The sequence below is a fragment of the Sciurus carolinensis genome, chromosome 8, assembly GCF_902686445.1.
Source record: "Sciurus carolinensis chromosome 8, mSciCar1.2, whole genome shotgun sequence".
NCBI classification, from domain to species: Eukaryota; Metazoa; Chordata; class Mammalia; order Rodentia; family Sciuridae; genus Sciurus; species Sciurus carolinensis.
The window spans coordinates 133,294,813-133,318,616 of NC_062220.1; the positions used below are offsets into that span (position 1 = coordinate 133,294,813).

Below are 23,804 nucleotides of genomic sequence, written 5' to 3' on the forward strand. Positions count from 1 at the left end.
AATCAACATTTAAAAGACTCATGAAAGGGCATTTGATTGCGGGAGAGGATGTGGAGAAAAAGGAACACTTTTACGTTGATGGTGGGATTGTGATTTAGTACCACCACCATGGGAATCAGTATGGAGGCTTCTCAAAAGACGAGGCGTGGAACCACCGCACGACCCAGCCATACCACTCCTCGGTGTTTATCCTAAAGAATCAAAGTCAGCAAACTATAGCAATATATGCAGACCCATGTGTATAGCAGCATAATTCACAATAGGCAAACTATGGAGCCAGCCTAGGTGTCCATCAACGGAGGAACGGATCAAGAAAATGTAGTGTTTATACACAATGGAGTTTTATTCAGCCGTAAAGAAAAATAAAATTATGTCATTTGCAGGCAAATGGGTGGAACTAGAGACCATCATGTTAAGGGAAGTAAGCCAAACTCAGAAGGTCAAGGGTCATGTTTTCTCTCACATGTGGAAGCTAGAAAGGAAAAAGGGAAAGAAAGGTGAGGGTGGGGATCTCATGGATATCAAAGGGACGTCAGTAGAGGAAAGGGACCAAGGGGTGGGGTGGGAGTGAGGGAGTGAAATTGGCCAAATTATAAAGTATGATATTGTGTGCGTGTATGAATATGTAACAACAAATCCCGCCGTCATGTACAACTATAATGCACCAATAAAAAGATGGAAAAAAGAGTCATTTTATGCCCTAAGTTATCTCAGTACAGTTGCCCCCCTTCCGCCCCCGACCCTGGCCTCTCTGTGGCTTTCTCTATGGAAGGACCCTGGGAGGGATGAGCACATTTTGGTTCTGGAAGTCTCTAGAAGGATGGAAACCCCAAGAAAACACAACTCACTCGCCGTGATGAACGGGCTTACTTAAAACCACTTTTATTCTGTCTCTCAAGAACATTTTCATTGGATTTGAGGAAAAGACCAGCGACCCAAACACAGGCAAACAAACAACTGGATCTGAGAAACAGAAATCAGGATCCGACCTACTGGAATGGAGTTAGCATCCCTGTGTGCTGAGAACCCCTGTCCCGGATGCAGGGCCCTCTGGGGACGAGGGCCGGCTCGTGACAGGCAGCTGGGTGAGATGACAGGTGGAATCTTGGTGTCCACTCACTTTCATTTATTTATTTTTGCTGGGGCCAGTGTTTTAACAAAATGCCCGAGATTCACAATCATCTAAGCATCACTGTTTGTATTGGTAGAGCAGATAGAATCCTCCCCAGGAGCACATCTATTATGGTGGTTGATTTTTGTAACATAGTGAGGTGAGCAGGCAGGCGTTCTTATCTGCATTTTCCAGAGGAAGGAACGTGAGGCAGAAAGAGTCTAAGAAACTTGCCTAACATCAGCCTGCATAGCCAGTTAGTGGCAAAAAAAAACCCCATAATAATAATAATAATAATAAGGCATTGAAATAAATATTTTGACTTTTAGTCTCTTATCCTTTTGATTAAAACCCACTGCCTTTTCTTTTGTTCTGGAAAATTCATTATCACTGTATTTCGAATATAAGTTTTTGAAATTTGCCATATATATACATATATATCGATATATATATATATATATATCTCAACTATTCTGTTAATTACCTAATATTTGTCTTTGAGTTCCCTTGCTTAAGTAAATTTATTTGAACCGAAATAACACATCCATCGATGCAGAGCCATAAATGGAAGATAATAAATAAATACCATAAAAACAAAATAATACTGTTGAATGCTATCTAGACAGAAGACTGAACCTAAGGGCTGCTCTTTCTTTGTTAAAAAGGACAAAGAGGTGTGGGGTCAGGAAAGTGTCAAGGACCCACTAGCACAAAATTGAGACTTTCTCCTTGCTGTGATCAGGTTTGAAAAAGAAAAGGGGGAACATCCTTTGTGAGGCGATATTACTTAACCGTACATCTCTAAACTGCTCAGAAACGTGCCGCCTGTGGTACATGCCACGCCTTTCTGTAAAACGCCATTAGCACGTTCCCACAGGCAGAGTCACGGCGTCACAAAACCAGTAAGAGCTGGGGCCTGGTGGCCCAGGCCTATAATCCCAGCGACTCTGGAGGCTGAGGAAGGAGGATGGGGAGTTCAAAGCCAGCCTCAGCCACTTGGTGAGGCGCTCAGCAACGTACTGAGACCCTGTCTCTAAATAATAAATAAATAAGCAAAGCCGGTATATTCTCAACTAAAGGGTTTAGTTTACGTTTGACAGAGAAGAAATAAATACAAGGGGGTGGCATATCCGGGTGGCATCCAGGAAAATCAAAGAGCTTGCCTGTGACCTCCAACTCAAAAGAGATCGCGAAAGACCGCACTTCATAAACACAGCCAGTTTACGCCCAAACGTGGGCTGGAGAGGGCGCCGTGAACTTAGCATTGGCGGGAAGTCCAGGAGGGAAGACTGAGGATGGGTCAGGTTGACCCAGGAGGTGCAGGCAAGACAGAGGGGTTGCTGGGAAAATTGAGGGTCCAACCCAAAGGCCAGAAGGTTTTCAAGTGTTTGCTGGTTGGAAGGGGCAACTCTGGGGGGCGCCGGTGGAGAAGGAGTGACTGAAGACAGAAGTGAACCTATACCAAAAAAATGAAGGTGCAAAACTGCACAAATTCAACTGTATTAGACAGCTTGAAGCATGCCGCAGGGACTCCAGCACCCTCTGCTCTTCCTGACACCCTTCCGCTGCCCCCAGTTCAGGCCTCCCCACCCCATGAGAAGCCGCGAGATTTCTGGAGATCAGCTCTAGAGAGGAGGAATGGACACAAAGCTTTGCTCGGCAGAGAAGGGGAGGCTTCATTTTCTTCTTCTTCTTCCTCTTCTTTTTCTTTTTAAACAGATCAATCACTTTGGCTGTTGTGGCTGCGCTGCTTGGGTTACTAAATTTTGGACTTTCTGTGTTCATTTGCCAGGGACCTGCCTCTGGAGAGTCCTAGAGGAAGGGATCTCATAGTCCAAAGATGGGGATCCATTCCTCAGCCACTTCCTTGGGGTATGTGGGGATGAGGACCATCCTCCCCGCTTGCAGCTGGCCGCAGGCTCCTCAGGAGCTGTGGGGGACAGACAGAGAGTGAGACAGACAGACAGATAGCTCCAGAGCCTCGGTGGTGGGTTTCCTTGGCTTGTCATCTGCCTTACTTAAGGGAGATTAGTCCTGGTAAATAAATGCCGTAAAGGACTAGCAGGCCTGCGTGCTTTGGATCCTAAGCACTGGATTCCTTTTGAGGACGATTTAACATTTGGAAAATACATTTTATTGTACACATGGGAAAAAAAAAAAACCTGAATGATCCAAATGCCACAAAATGCCCCCAGCGTTTCTGAATCTCATTCTCCTTGCCAACAGATAGTGGTGCTGCTAGAAGTTTGGCGTGCATCTCAAGGCATCTTTCTCTGCATTTAAATCCATAAATATAGCAATTATATATGCATTGTGTGTGTGTGTGTGTGTGTGTGTTTATTTAATGAAATCATGCTGTATACCATTGTCCCTCATTATCCATGAAGGGTTGGTTCCAGATCCCCAAGGATATAAAAATCCACAGATGCCCAAGTATTTTATATAAAATGGAACATCCTAACACACTTTCAATCATCCCTGGGTTACTTATACTGTCTAATACAATGTAACTGCTGTGTAAGTAGTTGTTACACAATATTGTTTAGGGAATAATAACAAGAAAAAAGTCTATGCATGTTCAGTACAGATGCAATTTAAAAAGTGCTTTTAATTCTGCAGTTGGTTGAATTGGTAGATGTAGAACCCCCAGATATGGAGGGTGTACTGTATGTTGTTCTGCAATTTTCTTTTCTTTTTTTCTTGCCAATGTATTCAATAAATAATTACATGATGGTCTCTGCTTTTGGTACTGGTGACCAAATAATTGCAGAGTGAGTACAGTGAGCCAGAAAGTGCTTTATGCAATTGAATCTTCCCAGCTCCATGAGGTAGCTACTGATATTATCTCCATTTTATGCAAGAGAAAACTGAGGCACAGATTGGTTAAAAGATGTGCCCAAGGACTCTGGAGGTAGAACCTGGATTGAAACTCTAGAAGTACAGCTTCAAAGTAGCCATCCTTAAGTGCCGTGGTCTATAATTATGGGCAATGACAGTAATGAAGACATTCCTGGAATTTCTATCCCAGTAGGGAGAAACAGGGAGTGGTAAATGCTGGGTAGAAAAGTAAAATTGGATAAAGGGCTAGCATCTTAGCTAAGGTAATATGTAAGCAAGCTAAGAAGAGATGATATGTGCTGCATGGATAGGAATGAAGAGAGAGTTTCAGGCAGAGGGAAGAGCAAGTGCAAAGGCCCTGGGGCAGGAACATGTTTGTGCTGCTTCGACAGACGACTACCTGCGTAAACTGCTGATGGACATTTTGGTTGTTATACAGTTTCCCTTATTTCAAACAAAGCTGCCATGAACTTATTGCATATCTGTGTCTCCTAACATAGGCTGCACATTAGAATTCTTGGTGAAACTAAAACCTACCAGGGAGGGCCTGGTCTGTCATTGGAGATTCTAATATTTCATCTAGGGTAGGCCCTGGGCTTTGGTATTTTTTAAAAGCTCCCCAGGTGATTCTGATGTGCAGGGTGCAGGATTACAGCTTCACATGCATTTCTGTGTGCCTGTATCCAGGGTGGATTTTGAGAAGTGAAATTGCTGGGTTGGCAGGCACACGGATTTTAAAGTTTAATAAGTATCGTCGTCCCTTGGAAGCCAAGGGGGATTGATTCCAGGGCCCTCCCTAGATACCAAAATCCACAGCTCATGTTCTTTTTATAAAATGGCAGACTATTTGCATAGAACCTTTGCACATCCTAGATCATCTCTAGACTACTCGTAATCCCTGATGCAATGTAAATGCTATGTAAATAGTTGCTATACTTTATTGTTTAGGGAACAATGACAAAAAAATTTGTTCATTTTCAATACAGATGCAATTTTTCCCCAAATTCTTGTGACTGGTAGAATCTGCAGATGTGGAACCCATGGATATGGGGTGCTGACTGTAGATCCAAGTGGACTTGCCAGAGGGTGGTCCCCACTTCCTCTTCACCAATAGTGCTGTATCCAGGTTTTTGCACCCTGCCGACATAGATATTATCTATATTTTTTAGGGGAGAGGGAGGGTCCCAGGGATTGAACTCAGGGCACTCAACCACTGAGCCACATCCCCAGCCCTATTTTGTGTTTTATTTAGAGAAAGGATCTCACGGAGTTGCTTAGAGCCTCACTTTTGCTGAGGCTGGCTTTGATCTCGTGATTCTCTTGTCTCAGCCTCCCGAGTCGCTAGGATGACAGGCGTGCCTCATACCCAGCTATGTTATTTAATTGTTTCAACCTGGCAGGCAAAAACCACACAGTATTTGACTGTTGCTCGATTTTGCACTTCCCTGCTTCTAGTGAGGTGCAACATCTTTTTTCATGCTTTGTCTGATTTCTTCATCCATGTCCCACCAGCTAACATCCCTCTCACAGTAAAGATCCCTCCGCTGCGGCTGGCCACTCAGTTCTGTGTTATCTCTCCCTCAACTTATCTGAGCCAGCCAAGTCCCTCCGGACCCGGGGAAATCGGTAATATCCCCATTTTGCATTATGGAATCACAAAAATCCTCCAAAAACACATCAGGGTAGAAATAACTCCCAGGAAGCCTTGCTCCCGTCAATAGTACAGGAAAGAAGATGGATTTGATTTTATGTTTTGGCAAAAAGGCCCTGTTCTTGCTTCAGGCTCACCTTGACATCTTATCTTCTTCCCTCTAATCCAGATACAATTGTGGGACGTTTTGAGGCCAGGGAAGGATTCATGTCAGTTTGTTTACAAGACGGAAGCTTTCCCAGTGCAGAAAAACAAAAACAAAAACAAAAACCAGTGGGTTGCTATCTGCTCACCCATTAATAGACACAGTCCTGGGACCCTTAACCTTGCCCAAAGGTCAAGTTCTTCCTTAATAGAAACCTTGGAGCACAAAGACCCTATGTTAAAAATGACATAATAGCACTTTCAGTGACTCAGGTTGTGCATGCATTTAACTTACGGTAAATCAACTATTTACGTTATTCAAAGAGTAAAAAGTGCCGGACACGGTGGCAGATGCCTGTAATCCCAGTGACTCAGGAGGCAGAGGCAGCAGAATTGCAAGTTCATAGCCAGCCTGGGCAACTTAGTGAGGCCCTAAGCAACTGAGTGAGAACCTGTTTCAAAATAAAAACATAAAAAAGGCCTGGGGATGTGGCTCAGTGGTAAAGCACCTGGGGCTCAGTCCTAGATACAAAAACCAAAACCAAAAAAACCAAAAACCAACAACAACCAAAAATACACCCCCGCAAAAAAACCACAAAAACTAAAAACAAACAAACAAAAAAAACCCCAAACAAAAACATTTCAATGGAGCTGAAGATTCTCGCTGCTACTTTACTCCAGGGTCATGAGTCTGGAGCATGGTTCCAGAACGTAGGCAGACATCTGCAAAGAAAGAAGCTTCACCGTACAACCAGGGTCATCGGAGAATATCACAGTTGTGGCTGAGAACACTAGTCTCCCTTGCACTTTGTCATGGTCAACTGGTTTTGCCACTAAGAGAGTTCCAGTGAATTTCATAGGACATCTAGGAACCTGACCAGAAGGAAGGAGGAAGAGGAAGCTAACAACCTTCCAGGAAAACAACAATAACCGGAGCTTCTACCAGGCTTCTGAGGCACCATGTGCGACACAACAGGGAATAATTATTTGGTCTCTGCCTCTGGGTCCTGAGACAGAGCTCTTAACACCCTTCGTAGATCCAGGTGCTAAGAGAATCTTTCCTTCTGATATTTGCTCTTTGACCCAAGTTCCTGACATAGAGTGTCTAGATCCCCTAGAGTCTTCTGGGTCATTGAAGCATCCTTTGTTCTAACAGGTGACTCTTGGTGGGCTCCTGGATAGTCTCACATGGGGGTGGGTTGCCAGGGGACCACAGCATATAGTTAGAGAGTTGGAACTTTCAGCCCGAACCCTTCTTCCCCAACATCCAGGGAGAGGAAAGGACTGAAGGGTGAGTAAGTCATCAATGGCTCATGATGCAATCAATCATGCCTCCATACCGAAGCCTCCATAAAACTCCCAAGACAGGGGCTGGGGTTGTGGCTCAGTGGTTGAGCGCTTGCCTGGTGTGGGTGAGGCCCTGGGTTCGATCCCCAGCACCGCAAATAAATAAGTAAAATAAAAGATCCATTGACAACTACAAAACAAAATACTGAAAAACCACAAAAACAAAAAAACTCCCCATAGACAGGTTTCTAATCGTTTCGGGGGGGCTGGGCACGTGCCCGGAGGGTGGCTGGCTCCGAGAAGGCCCGGAACCTCCACACCCTGCCTGCATTCCATGTATGAGGTATGGAAAACGAAAAACCCCCAAGGTAATGTCGTCTGGGAGAAAGGAGTGAAAAAGAAAATCATGCACTGACAGCCTTCATCTTATCACTCCTAATGTGACAGTCTCCAAAAGGCAGTAGACCCCTTCAAAAACAGGTTCTCTCCAGACGTTGTCTGTAGACCCTTGACCCAGAAGGTCAGATTCCTAAGCCCTCAAACTGACACATTCAGTGATTGACAGAACAGACCCCAAATTCCTGAGCGCCTAAGAAAACGGATCTGCTCACTAGACCACTCCTCAAAATAACCTATATAAGCCCCGCCCCTTTCTTTGTTCAGTGGCTCATTTTCCACCAGGAAAGTGGGTCCACTGACACCATTTCATCCCTGCATCCCTGGTTCCTGTGTGAAACTTCGTTCCTGAATAAACAGCTGAGATGATTCGTGAGGTTCGTGTCCATCCCGGTCTTCCAGTGCTAATGCCAGGCACTATGCATTTCTTCTGATTGTTCATGTACATCTTTGTGACGTGCTTTATCAAAAATGAGTAAACATAAGTAAGTGTTTCCCTGAGTTCTGCAAAGCCCCCTAGCGAATTAACGGAACCCCCTGATTGGTCGGAAGCACAGATCACCGTCTGGGGCTTATGACTGGCATCTGGAGTAGGGGAAGTCTTGCGGGAATGAGCACCAGGATGTGGGATCTGACCCTAACTCCTGCGTGCGTTGGTTTAGGATGGGCTTTGGAATTTTTTAGGCTTGGTAATGGAGACTGCTACCGTACCTAGACATTTTACCTGTGGGATTCATCATTTCACTTTCCCCGGCGACTTAAGGGCAGAAAATTTTTTCTGACTTGGGTGAGACTACAAGTTTCTGATTCTGTTTGGACCAGAACGCGTCTATCACACAGCATCCTTGCCAACCCTATTGGACATTTCAACTCAGTGATTCTCAGATCTTATGAAAAAATTTTTTTTTGGTACCAAGGATAAAAATCACAGGCACTTAACTGCTGAACCACATCCAAACCACCAACCCGCCACCTTTTGTATTTTATTTAGAGTGAGGTTCTCACTGGGTTGCTTAGGGCCTTGCTAAGTTGCTGAGGCTGCCTTTGAACCTGTGATCCTCCTGCCTCAGCCTCCGGAGCTGCTGGAATTACAGATGAGCGCCACCGCACCCGGCAGCTCTTATGAATTTGATGATATCAAACCCTATCTTTCTTTGCCCAGACATCCTGTAAAATTAGAACGAATGAGACCTTTTGATGAATTTGGGTAAAGACTATCATGATCTGAGACTATTCCAAGAAAGCAAGCTACCTGGAATTTCAGCCACTTGGGATTTCAATCTGTTCTTCAACAGGTGGGACGCTAGGGATAAAGACTAATATTTTGAAAGGCATGAACTTCACAAGTTTCAAAAGATAGTAGTTACATTTTTGAATGAAACTCAGACAATTCACACATTCATGACTTTTTGCCTCATCTCCAGGCTTGGTGTCCTTTTAAAATTTTATTTTCATTTATTTATTTATTTATTTTTTGAGACAGGGCCTCATAATTTGTCCAGGCTGGCCTTGAACTTGCTAGACTCCTGCCTCAGCCTCCGACTAACTGGAATTACAGGCACGCACCATCAGATCCGGTAGCTGGTGTCCTTTGAAGTCAGAGTTCCTCAGCCCTTCGTGGGAGTCCTTGCTGCCTTTAGGTTGTTTCCACACAACCTCCTCTGGGGACATCTGTTCGGCAGTAACCTTATTCCCCTCCTTGGCATTGACTTAGAACAAATTAGGCTGATGAGTTTGCTGATGTAAATGAAAACTGACCACACTGTTAACAGCTACCGTCAGTGCGGTCTTCCTTTTGGACATGGGAGAGGAAATTTGCCAGGACTTGTCAGAGAGGGTTCTGTTAACTCCCTGTGTCTGAATCCCAGCGTGGGTGTGGGAGCAAAAACACGCAGATTCCTGGGACTCATGTCTTGATTTCATTTGCTAAGGGTTAGTTCCTTCCTCTCTTTATCTTTTTGTCTTTATCTGTCTCATTCTTTTTCTCTCTTCCTCCTTCCTACTCTTTCTGCCTCTTTCTTCTTCGGTCATTCTTCACTGCTTCTGTCTCATGCACACACATGACAAACACTTTAAATTTGAATTTATTCGTGGGCTTCTAACTCTGGAAAATTTTTTTGTTTTCTTTGATAATATGGGGGGAAAGGTACTTAAAAGGAATCTAAGGTGGGATACAGAGGTACACACCTGTAATCCCAGTGACTCAGGAGGCTGAGACAGGAGGATCGCAAATTCAAGGCCAGCCTCAGCAACTTAGTGAGACTCTGTCTCAAAATGAAAAATAAAAAGGACTGGGAATGTAGCTCAGTGGTTTAATCACCAGTACCAAAAAAGGAATCTGAGTTTATAGACAGGGGAATAATTCTATCTTTATTTAATAGGGAAATGGAGTCATAGAGAATTTAATAACGTGCTTATATGGTCTGTGTGTCAGAACTAGGATTTGAATCCTGGTAAAACTGATGCTAAAGGCCAGGATCTAACTACTGGGAGGGAGACACTGCCCCTCAGGAAGAAGGAATGAGAAGTCCCTCCCCTCTCATACTTTATATTCCTAGCTAAGCAAGCTTCAATCACAAGCATATACACATGCACAGTTTACCTCCAGACAGAAACATTTATATTAGGAATGGAGAAAGTTTCCATCTAGGAAGAGTTCTGCATCCCTTACAAGACTTCTTGGATGATGTCTCCCGGTAAACTAATCTTTGAAAGCCAAATTGTCCACCACAGATTGCAAACTAGTTAGTCTCCAGGCTGTGACAGTGTGAATTTGCAGTGGACATCGAAAAATCAGAAGAGTTTATACAAAAGCCCAGATCTCTAACACCTCTTGAAAAATGGGGCCTACATAATAAGTGGTAACAATTGGGGCCAAGTGGTAGCTGCTCCCTTGAAACCAATCAACCACAGTCCCCACCACTCCCTATTGCCCTATGTCCAGGCTGCTTCATTCATGTAAGTTTCCTGCCTGAGTCCTGCAGTCTTGGACCTGGAGACACTTGACCTACACTCATCACACATTTTTGGAGGGGGAAACCTTACCACCATCCCCTTGTAAAGATATGCTGGCATTAGCCCTAAGGCAAGTGCTCTGTATTGCCTTAGTGTCTGTGTACACCAGAAGGGACACATTGTTGCAGAGGTCATGTGCAGTTGTGCTTAAGAACCGCATGAAGAACACACTTGAGTCCTAATGCACCCACATCCTGTCTCCCGCTAATTAGCTATGGCAATTTACACCAATCCCTTCACCTCTCTGAGGCTTAGTTTCCTTCTCTGAATAATGGGGATAATAATGCCCACCTCTGTGGATTGCTATGAAGACTCAACATGGATTAATCCATTTAAGAGTTTTGAACAGTGTCTGGCAAATGAGAAGGTCAATGCCAGCATTGGCTGCTATTATTATAACCCACTTAGCTCAGACTCGGATCTGGGCAGTATGTATTTTCCTAATCCTCAGGAGTTTCGCCACGACTTGGTCTCTTTCCCTGGGCACCCTGTCCTTTGAGTGAGGTTCTCAGATACAGAGCCTTGAACTCTCTCTAATGGCATCTTACATCCTGAGGGCCTCAGAACATGATCTACATTAACCGTAATGTTGGTGACAATAGTAAAAATGGGCTTCATCAATGGGCAGCATTGTAGTGTACCAACTAAGGAACAGACAGCAAACGCCACAGATTCTGTGGGTCAATCTAATTAACCTTTAACATAGCTTTATGAAAGGGGTTCTATGATAATCTCCATTTGGCAGATGAGGAAACTGAGGTTAGGGGAAGTTGAACAATTGGCTGGAGGTGAGGAAGTGGTAAGGGACGGTTTGGGCCAGATAGATCTGCACCATTGATCCTGCGCTCCCTGGTGTGAGTGCGGACACGCACACACGCACGCACGGTGTGTTATGCCTTCTTTAAAGAATAAAGTCAGGAGTGTCCATGACTCCTTACCAACCATCTTCCTCTTCACAGGTCAATATCATAAAGTTTCAATCAATTTGACCATATTGACATCCAGGTCATCAAAGCAAGAAGCCTTGAGTTTCCTGTATCCCCGTCCTTTGCTCCCTTCTCAGGACAAAGTCACCTGTTTTCCCACTTGGGGCACTGACGGCTCCTGGTTCTGGCTTGCCCGATAGGAAGTGCGTCCACTGTGAATCTGCTGCTCTCTCGGGTGCCAAGGTCGAGCTGGCTGACCTGGCAGGATGAAGGGTGCCTGCTTCCTCCCTCACCCACCCAGATGAGCCTCCCTGGTCAACGGAGCCAAGGAGGCTGCCCTTCCCAGCTCAAGGGGCAAAGCACGTGGCTCAAGGGTAGGGGAAGAGTCGAGCCGCTCCTGCCGAAACCTAAAGAATTTCTCAGCATTCTTATCTGTCTCGCCAGAATTTACCCAGCCAGACGGGGACGGAGTGGGACTTGTTATTTCTGGGTCTGGGTTGTCCATCATACCACCTCGTCCTCTGTCAACTCTCCAGGGGAGAGTCATTGATTCTAGCAGATGGAGCTTATCTCGGCTAATTGAAGAAATCAGAAGAAATGTGTCCCAATCCAAAGAGAAACATCAACAGCGTCCACACAGAGGTTCTTCTGGCCCTTAAACTAAGAAGGGTCAGGCTAGTTTAAGGCAAAATCACACAGGAAATCATCTTACAGATCACCTGGGAATGCAAATCAAGGAGCACTCCTAAATATGCCACTTACTCCCTGGTATTTCCCACCCTGTTGTGGTTAGGTGGGACCATGTGACTGGTTTTAGTCATTTAATTGTGAGCCTAAGTGACATTTGGGACTTGCGGACTCAGGTAATGAAAAGTTGAGATTCTCTTATCTTCCTCCTTCTCCCTGTCTCAGTCTGAGGATACTCCCTGTTCTCGATCAGAGGGTCACAGACAAGCTATCTTGTTTTTTGTTTTTTGTGGGGGTACCAGGGATTGAACTCAGGGGCACTCAACCACTGAGCCACATCCCCAGCCCTTTTTAAAATTTTATTTAGAGACAGGGTCTCACTGAATTGCTGAGCGCCTCACTTTTTTGCTGAGGCTGGCTTTGAACTTGCAATCCTCCTGCCTCAGCCTCCCGAGCTGCTGGGATTACCGGTGTGCACCCCTGTGCCCAGCAAGACATCTTGTTTTTGTAAATAAAATTTTAGCGGCACACAGCCACACCTGCTCATTTGCATATTGCACTTGCTCATTTGCATATCGCCTCTGGCCGCTCTTGTGTTCGGATGGCAGAGTTGAGTACTTGTGAGTGAGACAGTGACCGAGACCACAAAGCCTGCCAGGCCTAAAATATTTAATACCTAGCCCTTTTTAGAAAGCATTTGTTGGCCCTTTGTTCTGGAAAAACTCAGTCCTAGTGAATGAGGACCCAGCTCAAGATGGGGTGAGACTGAAGAAAGAGGCTAGGATTGCAAAGAGTTCAAATTAGCAAGAACCTTGCCGACAGCAGCGTGGTCCTGGGTAGCAGCAAGACAGTTGGATCTCCGCAATTTGTGTCAGAAAGAGGGGTGTATAGGTCAGGGTCAAACTGTCTCCATCCTGGCTAGGATGGATCTGGGTTCATCTTAAGAAAAGATGGAAGAGTCAGGTGCCTTCCTGGAGCCAGGGTCTGGTTTTAAACCTCCACCTCCCACTCAAATGGTTTTTGTCTATTGATAGTTGCTAGGAAATTGTGCAGGAAAAACAACTAGCATTATTCTGGGCGATCACGGCAGTTACAATCCAAAATGAGTGTAAGTAATCACATCAAGCTGGATCCATACGCTCTGTTCTAGTGGAACAGCTGCGGGGTGGTGGAGCTCGGGCATCCTGGGGCCCTGAATGACTGTGTGGAGGAGAGACCTCCTCCTGACCTGCACGGTCTGGGTAACACGAAGAAGACACGGAAACCCTTCTCTTTTGAGTGGCGTGTTCCTGGAGTGGACCCGCCCCTATCCTCACAGGTTCCGGTGGGCATTCAAGAGGGGACATTTCATACCGGGAGGGATTCAGAAAACCTACTTACTTCCTCGTGAAGTGCACGACGCAAGAAATGCCGATGATGAGGAGGCCGATGACGATGGACGCGATGGCCACCCACTTGGCGTTCCTCCCCAGCCGCCTGGCTCCTTCCAAGTCTCCGTCGTTGTAGCTGTTCAGGGACTGGGGGACACAAGGGAAGAGCTGGTGATGTCAGACAACCCACAAGGCCTGAGGATTCGCAGGCTGTCTCTAAGAGGCCTCGGCCACTTTGCTCATCTCAGCCCTGGGCTGCGGAGCAAGCAGCACGGTTCTCACCTCCTCCGGCAAAGCCTTCCCTCCCCTCCAAGGCAGAACCAACCACCTCTGTCCTTCCTGATTGCTTTCATCTTAGCATGTACCAGAGCCTATCAAAAGGGTTGATTTTGCCTCTCCCATGAGAATATTGACGATATGGGCAGCAACCGTTGTTTAACTTGCTCAGCACCATCCACCAGTGCCCAGAGGAATATTCTCCACGTAGAATATGCTAGATTCTCATTTGTGGGATGGTGGGATGAATGGGTATGTCTGTCTTGTCCGCTAGCACAAACTATGACCCCTGGGTCCGATCCAGCCTGCTGCCTGTGTTCATAAAGTTTGCTTGGAACAGAGCCACATCCCTCTGTTTACTATTGTCTGCGACTGTTTTTGTGCTATCATGACAGATTAAAGAGTTGGGACAGAGACGGTAGGGCTTCTTGCCTAAAATATTTACCATTTGGTCATTTACAATAGAAGTTCACCTGCTTCTGCGTGAGAAGGACAGTCCATGAGGTCAGGGACTTTGACTGAATGGATAACCTCTATGCCCAGGCCACAACTGTGCCATTCAACCAGTGCCTACAGCTGCTACAAGGTTACCCTGGTTGATAAACATCAGCTACCTAAGCTTTGTCTCCCTTCCCCAATGTCCTGCCTATCCTGGCTCCTCCTCCAAATCTCCACCCCAGAGTCTTAAGGGTTATTGCTGGGCCCAGAGGAGCTTCCTTTCTGATTCCCCGTTTGTGCCAAACTTGTTCAATATTTAAATGTTGCCTCTGTGGCTCTTTGAGTAGTGTCTGGCCATTGCAGGAGCTCAGGTACATGTAAGGACTGGATGGAGGTACGGACATGGCTGTTTCCCTACAGAGCGTACGTGCCTCGGGGCCATCTTGGAATTCCCTGACCTAGTCCAGTGCTAGGCACAGAGGGGGTGCTCGAGAATCCTTGCTGCTGAGCTGAAGACCCCAATTATTCACCTCTCTTAATAAGCCCCCTTTTCTCCCAATGCTAAGAATCACCCCAAAGTTGAGCTGCAGTCCAAAGAAGACTGACGTATTTATTTAAGAGTTAGTACTGAGGGTCTCCATTAGGGGTGCTAACGGTAGGTTTCCCTGGGAATTTCTCTTCTTGATTTCAAATTATTACTGCAGAAATGATTGTCATAAGGGGGATTAGGTGTATGCAGACAATTCCAAGACAGAGAAATACTCAGGATTCTACAGAGCTGTGTGCTTTCGGAACCTTTCATTAATCCCTGAAACTGGGCCATCTTAGCAATAGCCTGGGAAGATCAGCAAGGAGGAGAACTTGTTTTCAGGCACCTTGTTTGCATGAGAGAGTGAGGACAACTTGGGGATTTCTGGTGAGTTCCAGAAATCGGAGTCCCAGGCCTGGAGTTCTCCACCCTGAGAGCCCATTAGAAACACATGGGAAGTTCAAATAATAAGATATCTGGGCCTCATCCTGCAGAGACTCTGACTTAACTGGTGTGGGGATGAGGCACACATTGTGTGTGTGTGTGTTGCTTTTCTTATGATGGTGAATTATGTGTAAAATTCACCATTTTTAGGTGCCCAATTCAGTGACATTAAACACATTCACATCGTTGTGCAAACATCACCACCACCCATGTCCAGAACTTTCTTTCCTAAACGGAAATTTCACATCTGCTAAATGCTAACTGCTCATTCCATCTACCCCTCCACCCCTGAAAAGTTATCATTCTCTTTCTGACTCTGTGAATTTGACTGTTCTGGATACTGCCTAGATGCACAATCATGTAGTGTTTGCCTTTTTAAGACTGGCTTAATGCCTTTAGAGTTCATCCATGTATCAGAAATCCCTTCCTTTTCAATGCAGAATAATATTCCCTGGTATGTTTGGACCATGATTTGTGTATCCACCCATCCCTTTATGGACTGTTGGGCTGCTTCCATCTTAGAGTTTCACAGGATGGAAAACCTTTGATCTAGGCAGCTGTTCTTAATGACCTATGAGGTCAAGATGCCCATTATCTTTAAATGTTTTCCAAAGAAGTATGAAATAGAGTATGAACTCTAAACTTAGACCAGAGTACAAACACCACGTCTTAACAGCAGTGAGAGCTAAGGCGAGTTACTGACCTTTCTAAGCTCAGGGCCTTCCTCCGTAAATTGGGGATAATAGTAAAAGCACCTACTGTACATTGGAGATTTCAGTGAGTTCATGCACATAAAGGGTTAGCATTAACCCAGCACATGTTCAACAGAGTTTAGTTTTACTGAGTGCCACTACCTGTCTTGTTCTTAACTTAAAGTTGAGATTTCTGGGGTGCCAAAGAATCCTTTCTACCCCTTGCTGGATCCAAACTTGAGAACTCAAGTTTGAGAAGCTGTTCTGGATGCTTCAAAATCAGTCGCTGCACAGAACATTGGGATCCCCAAATCCAGAGCTCATCATTTAGTTTAGAACTCTGAAGATTTAGCCTCTTCCTAACTAATCATTATTCTTTCATGCTTCCTTGTAAAGCATAGTTCAGAGATTAGTCATAGTGATGGTTTATGTTGCTATAACAAAAGAAACCATAATGAGACTCTTCGAAACAATGTTATTTCTTGGCTGTTTGAATAAGAAAAGGGCTTCATGTTCTCAGCGGCCATGACCAAAAATGTGGGAAGAAGAGCCATTCTGTGCAATATTGAAGGACACACCCATCAACCATGCGCTCAGGTGAGATGGGAGGGGGGCCCTGGGCCCTTTGAGTTTTTCAGGACAGATCGGGGCAGCCAGGCCGACCACCTGGCTGGTGGGTACTTGGGTGCAAGCCACTGATGAGTCTTGACCCACCCTGGTCACTCGTTGCCAGTCTGGCATCTTGTTTGTAACCTCCTCCCCTTTGCCAACAACCACCTTTCCAGGGCTCCTAGGGGGACCTTGGGGGAGGGACGGAGGCTGCTGTTGGTTTGAAAACAGATAAAGAGCCTCTTTCAGCATCAAGAGCTGGTGAGAACTGGTTTCTCCTTGAGTCCTCTCGCTCCTCTGGTTCTTGGAGGAGGAGCTGCTCACAGGTAGACCTGGTGGGTGGATGTAAGGATATGGGGGAGGGACCAGAGTGGGGGACTTGAGAATGCTCAGATTTTATCCTGAGGGACTTTTGTGACGGAGAGTCTCAGCTTAAGGATGGAGAACTAAACACAAAACAGAAGGAATTCTTTTATTCCTTCACAAAATATCCACTGTCATTTTTTTTTTTTTTTTTTTTTTTTTTTTTTTTGTGGTGTGGCAGTGCTGGGAATTGAACCCAGGGCCTTGCGCAAGCTGGGCAGGCGCACCACCACTAAGCTCCGCCCCAACCCTCAGCCACCACTAAGCTCCGCCCCAATACTCAGCCACCACTAAGCTCCGCCCCAACCCTCAGCCGCCACTAAGCTCCGCCCCAACCCTCAGCCGCCACTAAGCTCCGCCCCAACCCTCAGCCCCTGTGCTCTTCCTCTCCCAATTGGAATGTCATTCAAAGGATTTCTTGGCAGATTCAACAGGCTGAAGTGGTGGAAAGGGGTTTTAGAGAAAATGCCTGGTTTATACAGCTTTTTCTGAAGAGCTTAGAATGCCAACGGTCCCTTTCCTTTTCAGAAAGGAAGAACTAGAAAGAACTAGGAATGACTTGCCTTTGCTTTTTTCTTTTTCTTTTTCTTTTTTTTTTCAGGGCCAAGCACCAAACTCAGGGCCTTGCTCATGCTAGGCAGGCGCTCTGCCACTAAGCTCAATCCCCAACACCTTGGAATGGCTTTAGATAAGCAAAATTTGTATGGTCCTATTTATTCTTTTAAAAAACTACGACTGGGCTCACATGCTCCTCCTGCCTCAGCCTCCCAAGTAGCTGGAACTATAGGCATGTGCCACCGTGCCTGGCTGGTATGGTTTCCTTTTTGTGTGTGTGTGTAGTTCTATGAAATTTTGTCCCAATTAGATTAGAACAAACTCAACCGCAATTGGGAGATGGAATCGCTCCATCACTATGACGAAGGTCCCCAGTTCCTCTTCGTAATTCACACTTTCTCTGTGCCAACTGTCTTTTAACTTAGGGTGGTTGGACATTGCCCAGAGTTTCTCAGCTCTGGGTCTCAAAACAAACTACCTGCTACTATTTAGAGTGCCAAGCAGTCGGGTGCTGTCTCTGTTCATCCTGCAAAGTATGTTAAAATGAAGGGCTTTAAATTTCTTTCCAGTTTGTATTTCCTTCTGAGACGTAGATGAAGACTTCTCAGAGTACAGAACACAGAGGTTCTCGGTACACATTCTGTAAGGCCCTCAGGAACCCCTGCAGTGCCTCTTGGCTTGTTTGTCTGGGTCCTGGGCTCACAGTGGCAAAACATCACAAACCCACACACCTAATGGGAGCATCTGCCTCTTGGCCAGGTGGCATGAGCTGGTGAAGGTCACACTTGGACAGAAAGTGGGCCAGGTCCCCTCTCCTGTAGTAAATCTGATGACATCATGGTCACAGCATATAGCTATTTCCAGTTTATTTATACACCTCCTCCCTGGATGGACACACGATACTCAAATACCCACAGAAGGAAAGTTGGTCAGGAGCCAGAAGTGAGGTGACTGTTTCTGGGCTGAACCTCAGGAAGGCTGCAGTGCAGAGCAGCAAGTTTGTCCCGAGTGCTGGCGGCGACTGCTGGCTGGCTGTCAGGGTACAGGCGGCCCCTGACGTCTGCCCCTCAAAGGCGAGGCCAGAGTAACCCCATCCATTCGGATCTGGAGCAACCCCATCGATTCGGATAACTGAAGCGGAACACCAGTGGGTCTAAGGTTCTAGGAATTTGTGATACTTTACACCAGGTGGTAAAGCTGCTCCGCTGACCTAAGCCAGGAAAATATGAACGTACTTGTCCTTTCCCTCTGCTCTTTAGAGCAGAGCTATTGCTACAGCCCACATGATACCCCGGATGAGAGGCACCCATGGGGTCGCTGCCAGTGTAAACCGGAGATGAAACTGTCCAAAGTTATTCTTTTTATATTCCCTTGGACTGGTGGCTCTTGACCCGGTCTGCAACTTGGAATCACCTGGAGAGGGAGGGAGCCCTTTAAGATATTCTAATGCCCAAGTTCCATTCCAGACCGACAGGATCAGGATTTTTTTATTTGGAGGGAGGTTAGTTTAGGACCCAGAGAATTTTTGTTCAAAATTTCCCAGGTCATTCTGAGAAGCGGCCAGAGTTGAGAACCACTGTCCCTGGTGGACATTTGTTCATTCAAAAACTCTTGAGCCCCACTCTGTGCCAGGCCCTGCTCCCCCGTCTCAGGGTGCTTACATTCTGGTGGAGACTAAAAAACAAAAACAAAAACAAAAAACTAACTAAACATGCAAATAAACGTGATTATGGAATATTATTAAGGCAAGAAAAATGGAGAGGAGGAGGGGGCTCTGTGGGACCGAGTAGGGAGACTGAACCTGAAGACCCGAGAAGGAGCTGGGTTTGCAAAGAGCTGGGAAGAGGAGGCCCAGCAGGAGGAACAGCAGGTGGGAAGACTGGAGGTGGGAAAGGACAGGGATTGACGAAGTCTTTACCAGAGCTCTGGGAATATTATCCGGAGGAGCCTCAGAGCTAGATTGGTTGCATTCATTACCTGATGCCCCAGCACCAGAGAACTGGCTTGATTCTAACTTAATAACGTTTTGGCTACTGATAAAAAATAATCAGGGTGATTCGGTGTAGCGGCGCATGTCTAGAACCCCAATTACTTGAGAGTTTGAGGCAGGAGGATCACAAGTTCAAGGCCAGTCTCAGCTACTTAGTGAGACCCTGTCTCAACATAAAAAATAAAAAGGGCTGGGGATGTGGCTTCATGGTAGAGCACCCCTGGGTTCATCCCCAATACCACTTAAATAAATAAGTAAATACATAAAGGATAAAATAGGGTAAATATATCTCTTAGTCGTGCACTTGCGCTCACTGTAAAAATTTTATTCATTTTCTTTGTTCTTGCCTCCTGCCAAATTTCTACATTCATTCTCAAACAAAATCGACCTCTAAGCTGGGCACAGTAGTTCACGTCTATAATTCTAGCAGCTCGGGAGGCTGAGGCAGGAGGATTACAAGTTTGAGGTTGGTCTCAGCAACTTAGTGAAACCCTAAGACACTCAGTGAGATCCTGTCTCAAAATAAAAAATAAAAAGGGGCTGGGGATGTGGCTCAGTGGTTAAGCACCCCCTAGGTTCAAGCCCTCATAACAAATAAAAAAAAAATTGGCTTCCAAAGACAAAATATTACTGATAGAAGATAATGATGAGTTATTTATTTTAGCCTCCTGGTCATTCTGGATTAAATGAGTTACTGCATGTCAAGTGCTTTGCACGGTATGTGACAAAAAGTCTCAATATACACATTGCCTCTTGCTGATGTTGTTATTCTGACACATGCTAATGGATGAAGAGGAGAGCAATCAGTTATTAAATGGACTTTCCACATTCTGTATCCTGCTGGCCCCCAATTTTCCCTTCTGTGACTGTCCCCAGTGTTAAGGACAAGAGTTCAATACGAACTCAGCTCTGCCATTCAATTCTCTTCGCCCTTGGTATGACATGGAAGCAGGTTTCTGTCACCTGGGACAGGTGACCGTGAAGCTGGGGCAGCCAGTGATAGCTCTGTGTGAAGCAGCTGTTCTAGAATGTTCTTGGTTCTGACAGTGCCCTGTGAGAATGCAGCTCTTGGGTGGGTGGATGGGGATGGAACTCCAGGTCCAGGTCATTTTCACTGCTCGGGGCTCTCCCTCCTCCTCCTGAGGTGGCCAGCGCCTGCTCCTTCTTCCAGGCCTACCTATCTACTTCAGGGCAGCTTCTCATGTTAAGTAGGTCCCCTGACCGTAGTCAGCAGGCTCTGACTCAGCTCTGGAAATGTCTCCTTAATGCAAGTCACAGTTTATTTTATGCAGTTGCCTTCTGACTTCGGGGTGTCTCTCCACCTGTCTGGGTGCTCCGTGAGGCCCGGACCAATCTTGTTATTCTCATCATTTTATTTCCGGTGCCGAATGGAGGGTCAGACACGTGGGGATATATTTCTTATCAAAAAGAAGAAGGAGGGCTGGGGAGATAGCTCAGTTGGTAGAGTGCTCGCCTCGCAAGCACAAGGCCCTGGGTTCAATCCCCAGCACTGAAAAAAAAAAAAAAAAAAAAAAAAAAAACAAGAAGAAGAAGGTTCTTTTTTTTTTCTCTTGGTGGTGCTGGGGATTGAACCCAGCACCTTGCACCTTATGCATGCAAGGCAAGTACTCTACCAACTGAGCTACATCCCCAGCCCAAGAAGAAAGCTCTTAGAGCCAAGTTTCCATTTCCCAGCTTATAATCATGCTTATTTGCAAACAGCCTATGAAGGTCTTTGGCTCAGACATCTAGCCATTTGGATAGTGGCTGGTTGCTGGTGTGTAAAAAAGAATATTTGGTGGATCAAATAGATGAAGCTCTGTTTCCGGAATCCTAAGCTGCTCTATTCTTTTAGTGATCTGACTTGTTTTTTGTTCTCTACCAAAAATTAGCCTAATTACACATTTGGAAGATTGGCTTAATTTTTTTAGCATGCTCTTGGTTCCCTGGGAGAATCCTGTAGACAAGGACTTTATTTGCTTCCTAGGTTTCTCAAAGGTAGGAGCTCTTTGCAGCCTCCGATGGTTTCACTGAGCGGAGAATCCTCCATGAGGATGAAGTTTGGGGACCGTCACCTAACACTGGCCTTGGAGATGAAGGTTTTGTTTCCAGTACTGGAAGCCATTGCGTCAGGGATATTGAAAGTGGGGGCTCGGAGCTAGTCGGCTAAGCCTCTGTCTTGGTTCTGCTGCCTCCTTGTGGAACCTTTTTTTTGGGGGGGGGGGCTGGGGATTGAACCCAGGACCTTCTGCTTGCAGGGCAAGCACTCTACCAACTGAGCTATGTCCCCAGCCCTCCTTGTGGAATCTTAAGCAAGCTTCCTAACTTCTCTGTGCTTTAGACTCTGCTTCCGTCATGGTCACAGAAGCACCTACTTCATGGAATTTCCAGGCAGAGTGAATGAAGGAGCTCTTGGACTTGGGTAGGAGGAAAGGTAACTGTAGAAAATTCAGCTCCCAATCAAGGTGCCCGTCAATAAATAGAAACCATTGTCTATTTTCGGCCATAAGAAGGGAGATAGTAGGTCTAGTGGGACATTTCCCAGACAACTAAAACATGGTGAACCACTTTTCCGATTCATTTATTCATTCAGTCATTAAGAATTTATTAAGCCACTACTATATACTAAGCACTTTTGGAAGTGCTGGGGACACCAGCCAGGTAGGAACCAGGCAGACAAGGTTCCAGCCCTCACAAACAGCCATATAGTTGTCACCCAAACACATTAAAAATGGACACCGGGCATGGTGGTGGGGCCCCAAATTCCCAGCTCCTCAGGAGGCTGAGGCTGGAGGCTGGCTGGAACCTAAAACTTGATGCCCTCTGGGTAACATAACAAGAGTTGGTCTTGAAAAAAATGAAACAAAACAAAAAATGGGAACAGGAGATTTCAGGCAGGGAGAAGCACCACGGAGCCACTAAGGCAGGGCCCTGCGGTGGGGAACATTGGTGGGCTCTTCGTTTCCTAAGCCAGGTTACTAAACGTTTTCCTCTAAGTGGAAACTCTCCTGCTCCCAAGCCTGCCTACCACTATACATGCATGTGAATCGCACTGAGCCCGATTTTATTGCAGACCATGTTAGAAGACAGACAAATGGGTCTTTAATACGGTAATAGCTGAACTCAAAGGAAATCCCGTATTCCTCCTTTGTAAAATGGGATGAGTCTACCTACCTCATGGTTGGTGTGTGGTTTAAATGAGATAATGAGGGTAAAGGAGCCCAGCCTTATGTCATTCAATTCTGGAAATAATGCAGAGAGGTTGGCATTCATATTCCCAATGTATGAGCAGGAAAATCTAGGCTCAGAGAAGTTTGGATAAGTGGCAGAACCAGGATTCAAACTCGAGTTGGAACTCCATTCAGATTAGGAACTGACGTGGTGTCTGCAATTGAATCTGTCCCCAGCCCAGTGTTCATGTTGGGAGCCAAAGGAGAGAGAGGATACAAGAAAAAATTGGAGTAGATGTTTCACTAAAAACTCTTGACACATAATGAGAATGCTTCAGAAAGGTTTGCCATCTAGTGAAAGAAGCCAGGCTCAGACAATCCACAAAAGAGAGAACATGTTTACCAATCACATATCCACATATCCAGAATATATAAAGAGCTGTTATAAATCAACAATAAAGAATGACCCAATGGAAAATTGGTTAATGTACATTTCTTTGAAGATGATATAAAAATGACCAAGAAGCACATGAAAAGATGCCCAGCACCATTAGTTATTAGGGAAATAAAAATCAAAACATCAGAAAGGTACCACTTCACACCCATTGGGATAGTTAAAATGAAAAAGACAAAACAAGTCTTATTGAGAATGTAGAGAAACTGGAACCCCCACACAGGCCTGGTGGGAATGTAAAATGCCGCTTGCTTTGCAAACAGCCCAACAGTTCCTCAAAAAGTCAATGAAGATTTGACCTGTGACCCAAGAATTCTACTCATAGGTCTATACCTGAGAAAATCAAAAACATGATCTTGCCAAAAACAAACAAACAAACAAAAAACCCAAAAACAACAACAACAAACTAGTGCATAGAGGTTCATAGCAGAAATTATCAATCTCCCAAATGGAATCAACCCAAATGTCTATCAATGAACGTTTCAACAACCCAATGTTCAAACCATGGTCTATCCACAAAATAGAATATTATTTAGCCTGGAAAAGGAGGAAGTATGATAGAGCACCACATAGGTTGACCTTGAAATGTGCTAAGTGAAAAGAGAGCCAGACAGGAAAGAGCATATTGTGGCTGATTTCATTTACACGGAACACTCAGAGCAGGGAAATTCAGAGAGATGGGAAGTAAATCTGTGGCTGTCAGGGGAGCGTCTGCTGAATGACAGGGGCATTTCTTTTTGGAATGGTGAAAATTTATTGGAATCAGATTGTGGTGACAGTTGCAAAACCTCTTGAATCTACAAAAAACCCCGAGCTGGACGTTATCATTGTTTGTTTTAGAGCAGCGAGGCCAGTGGAC

The 23,804-nt window shown here is 45.5% G+C and overlaps 1 protein-coding gene across 1 annotated transcript in view; it reads right to left on the minus strand.

Annotated features, from left to right (window-relative positions):
* Positions 1-857: 857 nt before the first annotated feature.
* Positions 858-23,804, minus strand: part of Tmem233 (transmembrane protein 233) — a 38,479-nt gene continuing 15,532 nt past the window's right edge. The window contains exons 2-3 of the mRNA XM_047561637.1: positions 13,436-13,572; positions 858-3,041 (exon numbers count right to left, since the gene is read on the minus strand). Of these exons, the coding sequence (XP_047417593.1) occupies positions 3,035-3,041; positions 13,436-13,572 (144 nt within the window). The 3' untranslated portion in view covers positions 858-3,034. The remainder of the gene's footprint in view (positions 3,042-13,435; positions 13,573-23,804) is intronic.